The 18,102-nt window shown below is 43.0% G+C and overlaps 1 protein-coding gene and 1 pseudogene across 1 annotated transcript in view; both read right to left on the bottom strand.

Moving 5' to 3' along the window:
- Positions 1–18,102, bottom strand: part of Cemip2 (cell migration inducing hyaluronidase 2) — an 83,597-nt gene that overhangs the window by 10,069 nt on the left and 55,426 nt on the right. Inside the window, exons 17-20 of the mRNA XM_032891715.1 lie at positions 13,906–14,121; positions 10,521–10,729; positions 4,852–5,034; positions 2,283–2,502 (exon numbers count right to left, since the gene is read on the bottom strand). Coding sequence (XP_032747606.1) covers positions 2,283–2,502; positions 4,852–5,034; positions 10,521–10,729; positions 13,906–14,121 — 828 coding nt within the window. The remainder of the gene's footprint in view (positions 1–2,282; positions 2,503–4,851; positions 5,035–10,520; positions 10,730–13,905; positions 14,122–18,102) is intronic.
- Positions 7,619–9,916, bottom strand: LOC116894721 (annotated as a pseudogene).

Genomic DNA, 18,102 nt, shown 5'->3' with positions numbered 1-18,102 from the left:
GAATCACACTCCTATGTTTTGCAAGAATAGGAAGTGATCTTAACAGCTGAGCCACCTCTCCAGTCCTAGAACTCGTCTTTTTGAGAGACCTTTGTCAGATCAATTATCCTGAAATGAGGTTCATCAATCTGGGACCAAGAAAAGTCTCTACATAAGGAGGGCTATAGTGTTAGCCAACCTCTAGTGTCCTGAACAGGGCCAGGTCTCAGCCCCCCACACAGAGCCAGCCAGCCATTTCATGCAGGCTCCCATTTCCCTAATAGTCAGAGTGGTCCTCCCCTTCCCACCAGTACCTCCCATTCTTTCCCGCTTCCCTCCTTCCTCTGATGCTGTCCCTCCCACTTTCTCCTTTCCCTTTCACTCCTCCAATTCACTCTTGGTCCTTAAGGTCCACCTCCCTGACCAACCTGTCTAATTCACAGTTCCTAGGCAGAGGAACAGCATATGGTTCTTATAAATCACCATCAACAGTTTCACCAAGCGACATTTGGGGAGTTGGGTATTTCTTCTGAGTCCTAGTTTGGGGCAGAGTTCTGGGAGTTTTTCTAATTACTTCTAACACACATGTGTTTGCTCTGAGATACAAACACTTTCCTCAAATTTCCAAGTAAACACAACGCTCCCAAACACTTCCAATGCACCGCAGCTGTGCGGCCAGCCTGCACTGACGTCTGTGTCCCATTTTCATTGTGAGATGTCTCTACTGTAGACCAGGCTGGCCTCAAACTTGAAGTCCTCATGTCTCGACTTCACGAGTTTGCAGATATAGGCATATATAGCCACATCTGGCATCAATATTCTTGTAATGAACTCTTCTATGTGTCTATGAAATAGCAACTAAGAATGCTAAAAGTAGGAGAGAAAGCCTTTGGGGGTTGGGGGGAATAGCCCAGGGCACCAATGATGATCAAGTCATTTTGAAAAGTTATCAAGTGTCTTTAGTAAGGAAGGACATTCCGAACAATGGGCTACAGAATTCAGTGTCCCTCAATATTACTAAAGGTAAAAATATTATATGGGTCTCTGGAGCCCAGGCTGGCTTTGAAATTGACACCCAGCAGTTTTTTAATAATTTACTGTTACCACCTCACTTTCTCATATTTGTTAATGATCTTTGCTCTCCCGGAAGCCAGTCAACAAGTGCCAAACCCTGTTTGCATGAAGGGTGCTTGGATGAGGGTGTATGTATGTAGATATGGGTCTTACCGGGCTCATATAAATTTTTATTTTCTTTGCTATGCCTCAGCCAGAATGTAGGGCCTTGAATACGCTAAACATATACTCTTCGACAACACACTCTACCATGCCAGCTCTCTTTTTGGGGTGTGCTTGCTCACTGTGCCCAGAATCAGCATCCTCCTGGTTGTGGGGGCTGCTGGCTCGGGCTGGAGCACTAACTCGGTAGCGTTACCATACAGTAGGAATTCCCAGTGACAGACAGGTTCCCAGGGGAAGCTGGCCCAGAAGCACAATGTCAGAACCAGCTCTCCCTTCGCCTATATTTGTTTCTGTATTAAGTGTGTCAGGTACTTATTAGTTCTCAATTTCTTTTTCCTTTGGAACTGGTCTGACTTTCCTTAGGGCCCCATCTGTGTGCAATTCTAGCAATTTACTTCAACTGCCATTTTTTTTTTTCAGCTAACTGGAACATATTTGAAGAAAGAGCATATCAAGAGGAGCATTTTACTTCTAGTCAAAGTCAGTCTGCATTTTCATTTACAAGAAAATAGCATGGGCTTCAAAATAGTGACCGTATGCTTTAAAAAAGAAAAGTTTTGACATGAGATGGAATTGAAAACAAAGCATTATGGGGCACGGTGGCACAGGTCTATAATCCCGTACTGAAGAGGTAGAGGCAGGAAGATCAGGCATTCACATCATCCTAAGCTTTATAGTAAGGTCATCCTTCACTTGATGAGTCCACATAACTCCAAAAACCATTAAATACGCATGGATGAACAGCTTCACAATACGTTTGGACATATACACCCAATAGTGCCATTGAAACAGAATTCTAAACCTAGGAAATAAAGAATTTTAACCAGCACTATAACCTTTAATCAACTTATCATCAATAAATTAATCAAGAGGAAAGATACTTTTGCTAAAAATGGGGAGTGTTCTGCTTCTTATGAGCAACACATTCTATTACAACCCCAAATTCAAGGGGCGTCAGCATGTATTTTTAAAGTTGCAAGGTAGATGCTTCAAAGTCAAGTGTTCCTGGTACCAAGACAAGAAACTCTGACTTTCCCAAAGGCCCTCTCCTATTCCCTGCTTACCTGGTGGGTGCCACAGCCTTGACAGAACCCGGTGAGCATGGCTGGCATGCGCTTGACTGCCGAGGGTTTCTTGTAATACTGCGGGTACGCTTTGGCCATGCAGTTACTCATATCTTTGGAGTCTGTGGCTGCCTGAATCTTGACTCTTTCGCATCCCTGAGATGAACAGTAACTGTGGCCATCTCTGTGGCTGTGGGCTCTGAGATACAGAAACAATAGCCTGTAAAACAGAAACCAATTAATGTTAGTCCCTCTCAGAAGCGTAACATTTCTCAACTTGACTCATGGCCAAGGGGATATTTCTCCAATAAAGTAACTCTTCCTTAAAAGAAAAATAAATTGCAAAGCTAATAAAATGTCTCGCTTTCCTCTTTATCCCCCTAGTGCAACAAGTCAAATTTGTGACTGCCTTGGGGAGCATGGTGGAGGTTTCATTCAGCTGTCCTGAAAGACATCAGAGTTGATTTCTTGTTTAAATTAGTTCGAGGGATCATCTGAGAGGATGGAATTTAGTGTGTCTCAAAAACTCCATGAAAACTATATTTATATTGAGCTTAGAATATAGGGCATTCATATCAGCTGTTTCCTTTGTTGCTATTGCTCATAAGTCACTGTGGAAAGAGGAATAATAAAACAGTGACTATAACTTGTTTAACGAAGGCTAAGACAGTCAAAGCCCCATGGTGCTTTCCAAGAGCACATGGGCCTGTAGCCTATACTTCTAAACTGGGCCAAAACCAGGCTAAGGGAACAGTTTCAACAGTCCTGAATTATAGTCTCCCTACCAAGATGATTAGAAAACCCAAATTCTAAAACATGCTACAGCATTGTCTGAAAACCGAGTGTTTCCAAACCAAAGAAGTCAAGCCAGATTCAAAGGACTATCTGATAAAATGTGGCTGATTACCAGAAACCAAGAGTTCACATTCTAAGATGAGGCTGATGGCCAAGGAAGTTACAACTCAAAGGTAAGAATACAATCAAAATGGACTGTACAAAATTCTCAAAGAAGAAACAAAACACGCCTTTAATTCCAGCACTCAGGAGGCAGGACAGGTTGATCTCTGTGAGTTCAAAGGTCGTCTACACAGAGAAAGTTCCAGGCCAGACAGAGTGCAAAATGAGACCCCGTCTTTCCCCCAACCCCCAAAAAGGTAAGGAAATTGATAACTGTCCCAACATCTAGTAATTCTAGCACAAATAGTTAAAGAATAATAGAGACCTAAATAGGCAAAAGCCTTTTAATATATAATTTAAATTGTCAAAATGAATAGAATTAAAAAGAAATAGGTCTTCAGAAACTGGATTTTTTTTTTTTAATACCCAAACCAGAAAATAATGTCATGTCTTTGTGCATGCGCAATCACTAATTTATGGCCACTGGAATGCCCTTTCAAATTTGGGTGTCCCATTCATTTTGTAAAAATTAAACTGAGAATGTGAAAATTCTGTCACCAGAAAAAGTAAAGATCCAGTTAAGACTATTCATATTTAATTAGAGGTTGGAAATTGGAGACTCTTAAGATGACCCCACTGACTGCTGGGGAAGACAGTACTAGAGGACAATGAGTTGCTTCATCAACAGAGGTTAACCGGATAATTAACAAACGAATCCCAGCTTCCCCCCAGCAACCTTGCTCCCAGTTCTTCCCCCTCTGAGCCTTTCGTCTTTCCCAAGCATGCCATGCTGATGTTAGCTCATGCCTCCATGCATCTGTGGAGTTTCCTCTGCCTGAGACTCCTCGCCCAGCTGTTTCTCCCTTCTCCCAATTGCCCAAGGATTAGCTAGTGTGATACCCAATTCCCTGGTTACTCTAGGTAAACCTGTTAGTTACCCACCAAGGCACATTAACTACACCGCTGTCAGACTCAAAGCATTTAAGGTTTTCACTCTCTAACACCTTCCTTCGGTAACTGAGTTTACTGGAGACATGAACCCATCTTCCTTGGTGCCTTTACACCTAGATGGTGGACTGTTGGCTTAGGAGAGTCAGAAGGAGCATGCTGTTTGCTGGAGAGAAGAGGAGATCAAGCCTACCATAGCCCACAGGCTGAGAGACTGTAACTGGACAAAAGCAGACAAAGCCACCAGGACCCCAGGACAGCAGGATAAGAATTAAAAAGTAGAAAGATGCACGCAGCCTAGAGAAAGTTGGAAGCAAACAGGCCATGGTTACACAGTGATGTTTAAAAACTCATGGTCAGCTTGAGAAATAACCTTAGGTTAGAAGGGGGAAAAGGGCTTTCAGTGGAGTACAATCAATATCTTACATAAATAATTATCACAGAGTTGTTGTGGAGGAGCGAATTAATCTTACTTTCAGGTGGGCCTAGCGATGGCTCCTGACAATGATAATCTCTTCCCCTAAATTGCCGTAATAAGTGAACAGCAAACGTCTTCCGTTGAGTCCTACTGCCAGCTACAATTACCAGTCACTTCAGCTTCGCTCCTAACCCCTACCGGTGATGCGCAGAAATGCCCACTAGCGCCCTGCTGCACACATCAACACCCGGGGTTCTGAGCTCTGCTACAGAGCCGGCGATCTCATCCAGTGCTTCCACGAATTACCCTGTGCCAGAGTCAAAGTAGAATTTTCTCTCAGACGGCTTCTTCTGCAGCTCCTCCATCGACTGCGCAGGCTCGTACTCCTCGATTCTGGATAAGGAGCCGTTCTGCCGCTGCAGAAAGCCCACGGTCACCTGAAAGCTCGTGTTGGACGGGTAACAGAGGCCGACCCGGATCCAGTCATCCCTTTAAGAGAGAGAGAGAGAGTTCACACTCAAGTCGCTCTCTTCCGAACACCGCAGCATACGGGACTTTGAGGCTGATTTCTCTCGGCCTTGCAAGTCCTGAGCCTAGTATACATATCTAGTCCCCAAATACCTTGTAGTAATATGTAGACAACAGAGATAGGATCTAACAAAAATACGGTACGAATACCAAAACTTGGTTTCAAGAGAAGCTGGAACTTATTTGAGAACTAAAATTAGGTAACAAACGGTCTAAACAGATAAAGTTCATGCTGGATATGGGGATGCTAACATGAAACCACCAACACCCTGACAATGGTTTTGCCAGCTAGTAAAACTATTTGAGAGATTGTCTGAATACACGCGCACGCGCGCACGCACACACACACACCTTTTAAAACTACAGTTCAGTGATTGTCTAATGGCATAAATGAGAAAAATGAAGGCATAACCATGTATCCATACTTCCAAACTACTCCAGTATCCCTCCTGAATGTCCTTAGAGATAAAATTATTTCTTTAAAAAAATTATAATATTTTCTTTGAGCATTTTCTTTTGTGACATTTTTTATTGTGGTGACCTGCATAGACCCTAAAATGTGTCCCTTTGAGCGTTTTGGCTTGTGCAGTTCAGTGCATTACTTATATACCCAAGGCTGTGCAGCCACCACCACTGGCCATGTCACAACTGTCCCTATCAGTCTACAGAGCTTTAATATGGAGCAAGAATTTAGTACTGGTTCACACGGTTTACCAAGTAGTCTCACTAAGGAATACATATGGATGCAGACAAGAAGCTTTTAAAGCAAAGGTGTCCTATGAAGTGTTGTTAGTGACAGCAGAAGGGGTTAGAAAACCTCAGTGGTCATGGTTGTTTAAACAGCTACAGCCTCAGCTCAGAGCTCAGACCAACCTGAGGGTGAAGGGAAATGCGGCCACCATGCTTGTGTACCTCGCTTTAGTCAGGATTAAGGACTGGCTCTGCTCCATTTTCTTTTTGTTTGTTTCTATTTTCCTTATTTTGCTTAATAAGTACAGCATTTAAATGTTTAGTGTTATTTGCAGGAGTAGAGCAATGGCCTCTCTGTAATTACACTAAATTCAGAAAAATTATTCATCTCTTCCTCTCGCCTCTGCCCACCATATAATTTTTATGAACTTTCAGCTAATTAAGCTCGGAAAAGATGACTTTATTTCAAGCTCATGTTGATTTTTCAAACTCTGGGCTCACCCTTTTTCCCTTTAAAAGCCTTTTTTTTTTTTTTTTTTAATGCAGAATTGAATGGAAAGTTTCATTGTACTTTCTAGAACTGGTCCATCATTTCACTGAACTCTCTCACCTCAAACTCCTGACCCAACTTAACAGAACTTCCCAGAACAGGACACGGACGACTCTGATCTCCGCAGCCCCCGCTGCTCTTTCCTCATTGGCCTCTCTGACTCACTGCGATGTCAGGCGGGGCCTGAGGAAATCTTACCAGGAGCGCTACAGACCAAAGGTGAGGAGACGAGCAAGGGGCTGCTGCGGGGATCTGGGCAAAGACGTGGGTGGCCTAGATTCAGCCACAACCTATGAAGGCTGCACTGGAACTACGCAAATGACACTGAGGAGCAGAAATGACAGTTTGCCACATGGGAAGAAAACCAAGGGGTGAGCATGAGGGGTAAGTGCCGGGTACTGAACAGAGAGGAAACCGAGGGTTCATTCGGACCAATCTCCCAGGAAGGGCTTCACCACCGTGAGTACACAGCCTTGGAAGCAAGCTACTTGTGCCCCAAATCCCAGCCCTCTCTTTATTTCAACCGCTTCATAAGCAAATTCCAACAAATTGAAAAATAAACAGGGAAACCAATTTTCAGGTATAGGTTTGAGCAACTGCATGGAATCCCATGAGCTACCGCACAATTCCATCAGCCTCCACATTTAATCAAATCCAATTAACTAAAACAAAAACAAAACAAACACTATAATTGTTCTGAAATATACACTTTTCCCTTTCCCCGTTTCTTAATGATGAAGTATAAAACTGCTTAAAATGCTTTAACATCGAAAGTAATCGGATGATCAAAGCATACAGAGGTGTTGAAATGTGAATCACATGCAACTATCATGTCATTTCATTTAAGGATGTGAACATCTATAGAGTTTAATATTTGGAAGGCGTCTCGCACCAGCTCCCCAGAGACATGGGGGAAAATCACTCCCCCTCCTTTCTAGTCTAAACTTTCCCCCTTTCTCTGATGTTCCCCAAATCCCATTCGTCAAATCTACCATTCTGAGCCCAACAGGCACTTTCTCAACTCTGGAGTTTGAACAAGACTGACAAGTGAGAGAATAACAATTCCTCACTCTGTCCAGGCTCTGCTCCCCAAGGCAGAGCATGAGATTAGTACTTCTATCCAATGTCCACCAAAGAAGACTTGAAAGATGAAAAGGAGGAGGGGAGGGGAGGGAGAAGAGGGGAGGGGAGGAGGAGGGAATGGAGAAGAGGGGAGGAGGAGGAAGGGGGGAGGAGGACAAGGAGGGGGGAGGAGGAGGAGGAAGAGGAGGAGGAAGTATCTATTTACTCACTATTTTTCCCATCTCTCTAATGTGAACTCATTCATCTTTATATCAACTGACACACAGTAAATGAATAACTTAGTAAAAAACACAGCCCTGGATTAAATGTGACATTATGAAGACAGACAACTGTTTAGTGGAGACAGTGTGGCGAGACATTATTATGAAAATCTCTCTTACAATCTAAGTCTCTAAGAGATTGGATTTCTTTTTTTTTCCTGAGAAGTGACATCTATTCAAAGAGATAAAATGAAAATCAAGGCATTCATCCCCTGGCTCCCTTTCCTCCTTACTCCAAGTGTTCTTCAGCTCCCCAGGACTGAACCCTGGTCAGGGCCAGGTAGCAGGACAGCCACCCAAATGAAGTCCACAAGACAGAGGGGCTTCTCTTCAATGGAGCTCCAGTAGAGAACCTCAATGTTTTCAAGTCTTCCTGCCTTCTGCTGTCACCATGTTAGTAGCCACCCCCTTATGATCAAACTGACCACCATGCCCAATTCTGTGGGCATAGCTTGCCCTGTTAGTAAGACAGTCAGAATTGATAGCTTCTGGTCAGTAGGTCGGTAGTAATTAATACTCTCCTAGAACTAGACTGGAACTCCCTCAGGGTCATATCTTGTGCCTTTTAGTCCCTATCTCCATCCATGGCAGAAACTATGAACTCCCAACCATGCATCTTCTCAGTGAGCAATCCAACTTCCTTTGGGTATTGATAAAGATTTCTGCCTGGGTGACAGAGTTTCATAAAAAGCCATAGTGTGACGAGCTTGCACTCCTCTCCTTCCACATTGATGGATATTGCAGATACCCTCCAGGGTCAATTCTTTCTTCTTGACAAGAATCTGAACTTCTCAGGGACCCTGAGGACGATAGAAAGCATTGTAGCTGACAACAATAATGATAGTGCTGAGCTTTTGGAATCTATCATTGATGTTGTCCTTGACCACATAGCTTAACATCTCACCAGCTTCATACAGTACAAACACCTTGATGTATTTATCTCCAGTTAAGCTTGTCCACCTGGCCAGAAGTACTCATGATGATATTGGGGGTGATAAGCATGTATTGGTACCCCCCCACCAAATACGCAAGACAAGAGGCACCCATGCAGTCTCCTAGTGTTGTAACTATATTTTATGTCAGCTGAGTCAACTCATGAGTAGGTGCCAGAACTGAGGCACGGAACAGCCCTTAGATCCAGTTCAATCTGCTGGAGAAAGGTATGGCAAATGTAGCTGTTTCCCCAGCCCCAGACTAGGCTTGAGGAAATACCCACTTGGCACAGTGAAGAATGGCTCCCCGCTGGACGGCAGAAGGCTTCTCAAAACCATAGGCATTAATCCCAGAGGAGGGATTCTGAGAGTTTCATATCGTCAAAGCTGTCCAGTCTCATTCCAGTGACTCCTGACCATGCCTTCAGGCGCCACCCTACCAGGGATGGACCAAGAATCCTGACTTGATCCTGAGTGAGACTGGAACTTTGACTGGACCTCACAGGCAAGCTAAGAATCAAGGTCACTTAAGACCGAAGACTTCTGTGGTACTGTGTACTCAACTTGTCTGATCAACCTGCCTTTAAGAGGACAGCGTATAAACAACCTTACTGGAACTTTCTATGTCATCAGCTTCTACACACTAAACAACACAGCTGTAATCTTAAGTTATGTACTCTTCCGTGTGCTGACCCAGAGTATGTATTTAGTTAACGTAATAAATGCTGGAGACAGCAAAGAGGTTGAAAGCAACTGTATAAAAGAAATGTCCACCACAGAGGCCAGAAGCCACATGGACACAGGTTGGTAAAACTGTCTGCAACTTGCAGTGGTTTGTTATCTGGGGCAGCTGGGCTCAGTGAGTCAGGAAAGCTTCGTTCCTCGTGGAACTCCAAGATTTCTGGAAAGTGTCCCTCACTCCCTCCCTCCCCATGTGACGCTTTCTGTGCTGTTCAACATTAAGAGTGAAGCCCTTTGTTAAGGACAGAGACAGACAGACGGCATTCAGGGAGGCAGGTCCAGACTCATACAATGAACAGATTGCTGACAGCAGACAGGGAAAGAGAGGAGGAGAGAATCCACATCACACCTACTAGAAGGAAAGGTGCTTTGATTCTTCTCCTTAGTGTAAAACCTACACATTTTAGGGACTCAGATGACTACAAATGTACTTCAACTGACACAGACAGGACAGAATCCTTAAGGCAGGGTAGGAAATATCTGGTATTGGTGCCCACCACTCCTTCTTCTTGCCCTAACAGCCATTACCAACCAATCACATCACCTTCCTCTGTCCAGTCTCTGCTTAGAGTCCAAATTCTTTCCATTTTTGACAGCTATTATGATTCGTACCCAGCACTTTCGAAGCTGTGGCAGAAGGACCGTCACAATTTCAAGGCCAGCATGAACTACATAGCAAGGTTGTGGTGTTCCTCTTCCCCACAGGGAAAGGGGGTGCGGAAGAAGGCAGCGAAAGAAAAGAGAAAGAGAAAAGAAAAAAGGCCAGCCTTTTAATTTAATTGAATTTTCCGCAGGCTTACTCAGAAAACCACATAAAACTGGGGCCAGCTTTCGGAAACTGCAGCACTCAGCAGATGGTATTAAAACCTATCTTTTGAGCAGATGACATAGCTTAGAGTAGAACTCTTGCTAACATGCTTGAAGTCCTGGATCCTATCCCAACTACCTCAGGAAACAAAGAACAGAGCAAAGCAGACTCCACTGTGGGACAGCCTTTCTGTATACAATACCCTGACGACAGAGAGAGGAAACATTTAAAAGGCCAAATCAATTTGCATAATCAGTATCACAATCATACTTCCATCTACACAGCCTAGAAAGCTTCTCCTCAAGAGGAAACTGCACGAAATGGCTTTAAGTTGTTACTGTTTTCTCTGCAGTGACCCGCAACGACAGAATGAGAAACATTACTTGTTGAAGTTCACGAGGTACAAGAAAGTGGTACGTGGCGCTGGGCCACTCCAGTGGATGGTGTAGCCCTTCTCCAGCATGACGACAGGCTGGTATTGTGGGGAGATGGCCCGCTGGTTGATGCCCCGAAGCACCATTGGGTGGGATGGGTATTCGTCTCGTGTGATGATCATGCTAAGATTCGGCGTGTTCCACGTCTGAACATACACCTGTAAGAAAAAGATAAGAAAGGAAGTGAATAGAAGACTAAGCTGCTCCAAGAACTTACCAGAACACATCAAAGGTCTCTCTATTTTGAAAAGAGAGACTCTGTGGTAAGTGCCAGACCAAATAAGCAGTGTAAGCCAAGTGGTGTAAGCCACACTTACAATGCAGCCTGCTTACACTAGACACGGCTAAAACCAGATCCTCACTCTGCTAGCCAGTATCGTCATCACGTCCACCACCACAGGCCAGCTTAGTCATCCAAACAGAGAAGGTCTGTGGCTCGTCAGAGAAGCCCCTCCATCTCAAGAGCTCACAGCCAGAGCAAATCAGCAAATGCCAGGGAAAACTGATATGGCCCAGGCAAGTCTAAGACTTCCCTCTGATCCACGGGATGGAAAATTCATATCTGAGAGCTCTGGCTTTACTCTTCCATGACCTCTATTTGCCCAAGAAGTCATTTATCACCTATTCAAAAGTAACAGTTAAGAAGCTCACTACTGCATCTGGAAAAACATGTTAAGCTTAGATAAACTGGAAAGTCCTGAATTTTTTCCAGTAGCATTTGAACCACGGTCCAGGCCAAACTAAAGCCTTCCACCAAGGCATCCTCCACCGCACAGCCTCAGAACAATTTCCTAAAACAAATCAATATCCAGCAACGCATTTTTCCAGGAGAGTAAAATCATATGCAGAACACTGACATTTTACCAAAAATTCACTGGTCTCCTCTGAGACCTTGTTCACGCTGGAAACAAACAACAGGAATTCTGTCTTGGTCTTCTGTTGCTTCCCCCTTCTGCCACAAATGCATATTATACTTACTCCTAAATAAAAGCAAACAGCTATATATCTGGGCTTCTACCCAAATTTCAAATCTTCAGGAAAGAATTTTTGACCCATGGTTCTCCCACTCCTAGTCTCCCAGGAAGCATAAATGACTCAAGGCTTCCTTCAGCTACAAATAGAAATAAATCAAATGATTAGGTTCCTATCTCAAACAGCATTACCAATCCAAAGGGCCAAGTGGTTGACTGAGTTATGAATGAGAACATGCAGTGTTTAGCTAAAAACTAGAACTTATGAAAATTATGAGCTATTATAACCATACACCACATACTTTGCAGACATATAACATCTTCATTAGTGAACATGCACCACACACACACACACACACACACATATATAGACAGACATACATACATATACACACATATGCACAAACACACATTCATATGCACACATACACACACACAAACACAAACATACACACACACATACACACACATAGATAGCAAAAAAAAATTTCATAAAAACTGCAGTCACTCTAAAAAAGAGTAAAGGTTCCTTATTTTTGTTCTGGTTTTAATGTTACAGTATCTGGAGAGTCTAAGTATTGATGGGGGACATTTAATGTGGACCAGGGCAATTCCAAATAAGGACAAAATGAAAGACAGGGACCCCCTTTTAAAGCCCCTCTTTCCTTTCTTGTTTTGCTGTAGGTAACTCTCCATCCACTCCTTGACCTTCAGCGACTTGTTCCTCTGTGTCTGTTCTTTTCCCCATCCGTTCACAGGAATGAGGATCCCCACAACAAAGCCATTAATGAAATAAACAGGAAACGCTGTCCAGTCTTCATCCCTCTTCAACCCTCGTCTACAGAGAACAAGTTTTTTCTACAGAGACACTTTTTTTCTTAACTTTAGAGTAACATTCTTGTACGATCATTTCAAAGTCGGGAGAATAATGACGAATTCTGTTCTAAGGAATGTCAGCCACAGAAGGCTAAGAAGATGAAAACCACATCAAACTTGGGGTACTCAGGGAAGCACTGAGGCAAGAACCCACAAACACATGCACTTGGCTGCTAAGCCACGGTCAGTGGCAGGGAGAAACCACACAATAAAAGAGGCATCTGGTGTCGGCTATCGCAAGCCAGTGTGACTTAAGAGTATCCCTTGTTCTTCCTCCAATTTCCTTCTTTGTGCTCAAATCAGCCCCTTCTTTTATTCTGTTCCCTTCTGATTTTTTTTTTTTTAAGATGCTGTCTTACTATGTAGCCCGAGTTAGCCACGAAGTAGCGCTCTATCTGCATTGCTCTCCCAAATGCTAAAATCACAGCCATGCACCACCACGCCTAGCTTAGCAATCTGTCATTAAATCCCACACTCTTCCTGCCTAAATATGGGGCTAAGGAGCCTGCCCGCCCTCCTCCTCCAAATGGGTAATTGATGCCTCAGCTCTGTAAGATCGTCCTCCATCATCTCGCTGTTAAAACCAGCCTTGTGGCTTTCAGCCCTGCTCTTCAAATGGCAGCAGCTTCCCCAATGGCGGCTGGACTACAAGCTGAGTGTATTCCATGAAAGTGTCCTGTCCTGTCATTGTCCTCCTTGTGCACGGCCAGAATACCTTTTAATTTACCTACCTCACATTTCAGCCCGTAACAGAATCCAGGCAGTCTGACTCCAGAGTCTATGCTGTTAACTGTGCATACTTTCCAAGTAAGCCTCTCCTCTGTTAAAATATACACTAGCCTAATGATTTCAAAGAAGTATTTCCCCACATATCTGTGCTATCCCTTTCTATCTCTGCAGACTATCATAACACAATTAGGGTTTCCCAGGACTCCTTCCTGTCTATTTATTTCCAAACCTCGGTTCCTTCCTTGGAACCTTATTCTTTCTCGGTTACTCACTGACAGTCAGACAGCACAGAGATTAGAACCAGGAAAACAAAAGAGAAAATTCCCTGGAGGAGACACACTTGGAATGCAGTAAGAAAAACCCTAAGGGTTAAGAAGCACCAGACCTACCTATCTGTTACGGTGCCTGCCTGCAGTCTCAGGACACAGGAAGTGGAGACAGAGCCAGGAGGATTACCACATATTCCAAGCCAGCCTGGGCTGCAGGGGGACCTTGCCTCAGAAAAGGGAACGTGGTTTCTCTTGTCCCGGCAGCATCTCAACTGTATCACAAAGTACATTAACCATAACGCTGCTGCTGACTTGCTTTTTTGATTTAACTAGTTTCAGAGAGCTTTTAGCAAAACGTTCTTCTTTTCTCTTCCAGGGCCGCTTGCTTTCCTCCCCTCTATCTCTATCAAGTCTTGCTTGGGACACCCCCAGTCCCCCTGCAGTCACCACTGCCAGGAGCTGCAGGCCTGGACCGCCTGCCGGGCCTACCTGGGCATAGGTCCCACTGCAGACCACTGCATTCCACTTAGTAACGTTGACACAGTTTGGATGGCGGATCAGGTAGTTGTCCATCCTTCCTACATAGGTGTCCTTGTATCCTGTCACAGAGCCATCAATGTCGTGGAAGATGGAGTTCTTATCACCATCCAGCTCACAATCCTCAAACCAGGGGCCAGGCTTTCCAAAGAAGACGTTCAGAGAGACCTGGCGGCAGAGAGGACCAGAAACATCACAACGGAGCCTGCCACAGAGCCCACTGTACTTTTACAGCTTTCCTGATGAGGCATAGAGGTCACACGCCACTGATGTCAACCATGGTAGCCAGCTGATCTGAGTTCTACAAAATGACATGCTTGAGCAAAAACATTTCTAAAGCCCAACTGGGAAGCATTAAACTACAACTTCATCTTTATTCTTTTTTTCCACTTAAATGATATAGCTGGGGGGAGAGAAAAGTAGAACCAGCCATACTGCTTTGTAAACTATTATTAATTCCACATATAGCTGGGTGTGGAGATACACGTCTTTAATCCTAGCACTTGTCAGGCATCAGATCTCTGTGAATTCCAGGCCAGCCTGGTCTAGAAACCAAATTCCAGGATGGCCAGGACTTATATACAGAAAAATCCTGCCTCAAAAAAAAAAAAAAGAAATAAACTCCATGGGTGTTGTCGTAAATAAATAAAAAAAAATAAAGTAAAAGTAAAAATGTATAAACGAAAAACCGGGGTGGAATGTTTTCCCTCAGGGTGTTTTTCCCTGCTAGGGTTCCACACCTCGCTTCCCCAGATATCTTCTGGATATCTTGGCATAAACTCAGCCCAGCCACACTTACTTAAATTGAGACTCTTTCTTAAAAAAAAACACACTCATTTAGCATTAAAGCAATCCAGCGTCTAGATTTGGCAGATCCACATTACACTGTCCTAATCCCAGTTCCCAAATTACTCATCCCTGCACCTTTTATTTACCAAGTCTCCAGCTTCTTCTCCCCCCTGGTACCTCTAACTCCTCAGTTCCCCATCGTCTCCAACTCCCCCTCTTCTTCCTCCTGGCTTCCTTCTCTAACCCCTCCTCCCTCAACTGTCAATCCTCACCCCCCCTCCTCAGGTTCCACTCACCAACTGTCTCCAACTGTCAACTGTCAACCCAACCTCTGAATCTAATCCCCTCTCACTCCAACTCCTACCTCTGCCCAAATCTCACGCTCTTGCCTTTATTTAACAAATTCAGAGAAACCCCAAGGCAAACCACAACATTTCCCCCTTTTGTCCAGTTAAAAAATCTTTTCCTATACATAGGTGAACTAAGCATCATTATTACCATTCTGCAATTTATAAAACCAACAATACGCTGATCACCCAGTCCATCAATTTTGTTCATTAACCATGTCATCTATACTAAAAACTATACTTGACTATATCCTGGTTCTAGATCCTATGCCACCCTAAAACTACTCTAACAGATTTATCATCTTTCTCAATACTAAACCATTCGGGTTGTCTATGAGACTACTAGTCTCCAACCACATCAGAAATCCAAGAATGATTAATATTACCTGAAAACATAGGAAGCACAAAACATGGCTTCCAAGCTTAGCCAATTTTATAAAGACTTAGCCAATTTTATAAAGACTGCTGATCACCTGGACAGTCCCCTTATTCCTTAATATGCTGGAGCATCAGTCTTCAGCCTTCTGGCCCAGGATCATCTGACAGACCTTATCAATGCAGATTTTGAAGGGCTGATCACCCTGCCTCGGCAGAGATTATCAGTCGACTATTCTGCATAATTTGTCCCTTTCTGGACAGTGTCTTGTCTGTAGATGAATTGAAGCAATTTGCTCAGTGGCTGCGTTACCACGATTTGAGCAACTCCATTGATGCTCAAGTTCTTCTTCGAGTCTAAGGGGCCCTGTCAGAGGCAGACAAGTCTCTAGTAAAATGATCTAGATGAAGAAATGTCCATAAACAGGTTATTCTTTGGACTTCTGATGCCCTTGAAGATTTCCCTATCTACATAGGCGTTTCTGAACTGTTAAGCATAGAGTACGTTGGCCCTCTCTAATCGGAAGTATTTACAAAACCCATCTAAACTGACTTAGAACCATAACCTTGCCATCTGACCCTTAGCTGGTACTGGTTAATCAACTAAAAATAATGTATAACAGCAGTTATAGGACCGGTCTAAGACTTGTATTCTTAGATGCATAGTGGAGGCACAATGCCCATGTTAAAGTAGCAATATTAATCTCAATTATAAATCAACAAGAAAGTATACCATTGAAAACCTTAAAATGCATTCTATACCAATGAAAAAGATTACAGCTTCAACTTTGTATCAATTACAAACATTTCTATCAATGTAAAATATAGCGTAAAATTTTGTTTAAGAGTAAGTTTTAATCTATCTGTTTGTCTATTTCTCTAATTTCTATGTATTACTATATCTAAGAAGGATACAAAAAAGGAAAGGAAAAGTAGCAATCCCTGAGTTTACATTCTCTAGTTTCCCCTGCCCAAAGCTACATTTGTATTGTATCCCTTAAAAGAAAAACTTATCCACAGTTCTTAAAATAAACAGAACCATCCACCCCAACCTAAGGAAATGGGGCGATCTTCCTTGTCTGCTTCTAGCTGGATTGGGGCGAAGAATTCCTTCTGGGGCCCAAGGGGTATTAGGAAAAGTTGGCTTTATCAAGTAGAGCTAGCCGGGATTTGCCTGCCAGTCATTCTGTGCTGAGAAAGTTCATCGCTTAGCTGACATCTTGACTATGACAGTCTGAAGGGCTGGATAAATGAATGTCCATTCTGGGAAAGTTCTGAAAGCAGGCCTTTAAATCAAGCATCTTCAGTGTAATTAAGGGAGAATCAAACACGAAGTTGGACTGGAAAGTCCCGGAATCTCAGCATCCCAGAGTGTGTATCATTTCAGAGCTATCTTTCTCTTCCTTCATCCTGCAGCACACAAAACTTTACAAGCATTATATAGTTCTATAAGCATTTTCAAATGGGATAAGCAGGGTGCACAGTTTAGTAAATAAAGATCAAAAAAAAAAATGACTACCTTTTTTCAGGTTAGGTTAATCATATAATCAAACCGTAACATAATTTTGTAATACAATTACAAGTTATGAGAATTTGCACTCAAAATATCACTGGCTGTTTATAGACATTTCAGTCTCAGCCAGTTCATACCTGGAGACCTAAACAACCTCATATATACATCACCTATTTGTTGATCGTCTTAGTCTCCTTTTTCTTCTGTGTTGCCAAGGACTTCAGGAGGTCTCCCCTGTCATTTCTGATTTTATCAGCTTGGAAGGAACCCACAGCTTTTCTTCTCTGTAGAAACATAGGCATAACCCCTTCCCCAGCACAACACATTTCCCATTTTCCATTCTGACGTCAGAATATCCTTAATATAAACAGGCTGGTTTAGTTCAGTAGTCTTTCCACAATCCAATGTCTTTCAGCAGCTGTGCTGTTTTTGTTCATCAGCATTTAAAAATTTAAGGTTAATAAAGCACTATGTATCCTATCTCTGGGAGTTTTGTTGACCCCTTTTGCCTGTTAAGCATCTCCTTTAGACTTGATTAGATCTCTCCACAATCGCTTGTCCTGTAGGATTGTGTGGTATACCTGTAACATGTTTTTATATTATAATAGTCAAAGAAGCGCTTAATCTTGTTAGAGATATATGCTGGACCATTGTCCGTTTAATTTGTATGGGTATTCCCATTATAGCCATAACTTCTAACAAATGTGTAATTACAGAATGGCCTTTTCTGGCGTTAAGGCAGTTGCCCATTGAAATCCTGAATATGTATCTATAGTATGATGTATGTATTTCAGCTTGCAAACTCTGTAAAATGGAGAACATCCATTTGCCAAATTTCATTTCTTTTGGGTACCCTTAGGGTTAGTTCCTGTAGGCAATGGAGTTTGATTATATAACGAGCAAGTAGGACATTGCCTCACAATCTCTTTGGCTTGTTGCCAAGTGATAGAAAATTCTTTCTTTAAGCCTTTGCTGTTAATATGGTGTTTTTTATGAAATTCTGAAGCATCTAGTACACTTCCTATCAGTAGCTGGTCAATTTCATTATTACCTTGTGTCAGAGGGCCTGGCAGACCTGTATGGGATCTTATGTGTGTTATATATAGTGGGTAACTCCTATTTCTG

The sequence above is a fragment of the Rattus rattus genome, chromosome 2 (assembly GCF_011064425.1).
Source record: "Rattus rattus isolate New Zealand chromosome 2, Rrattus_CSIRO_v1, whole genome shotgun sequence".
Taxonomy (NCBI): domain Eukaryota; kingdom Metazoa; phylum Chordata; class Mammalia; order Rodentia; family Muridae; genus Rattus; species Rattus rattus.
This window is presented reverse-complemented; position numbering and strand designations above follow the sequence as displayed.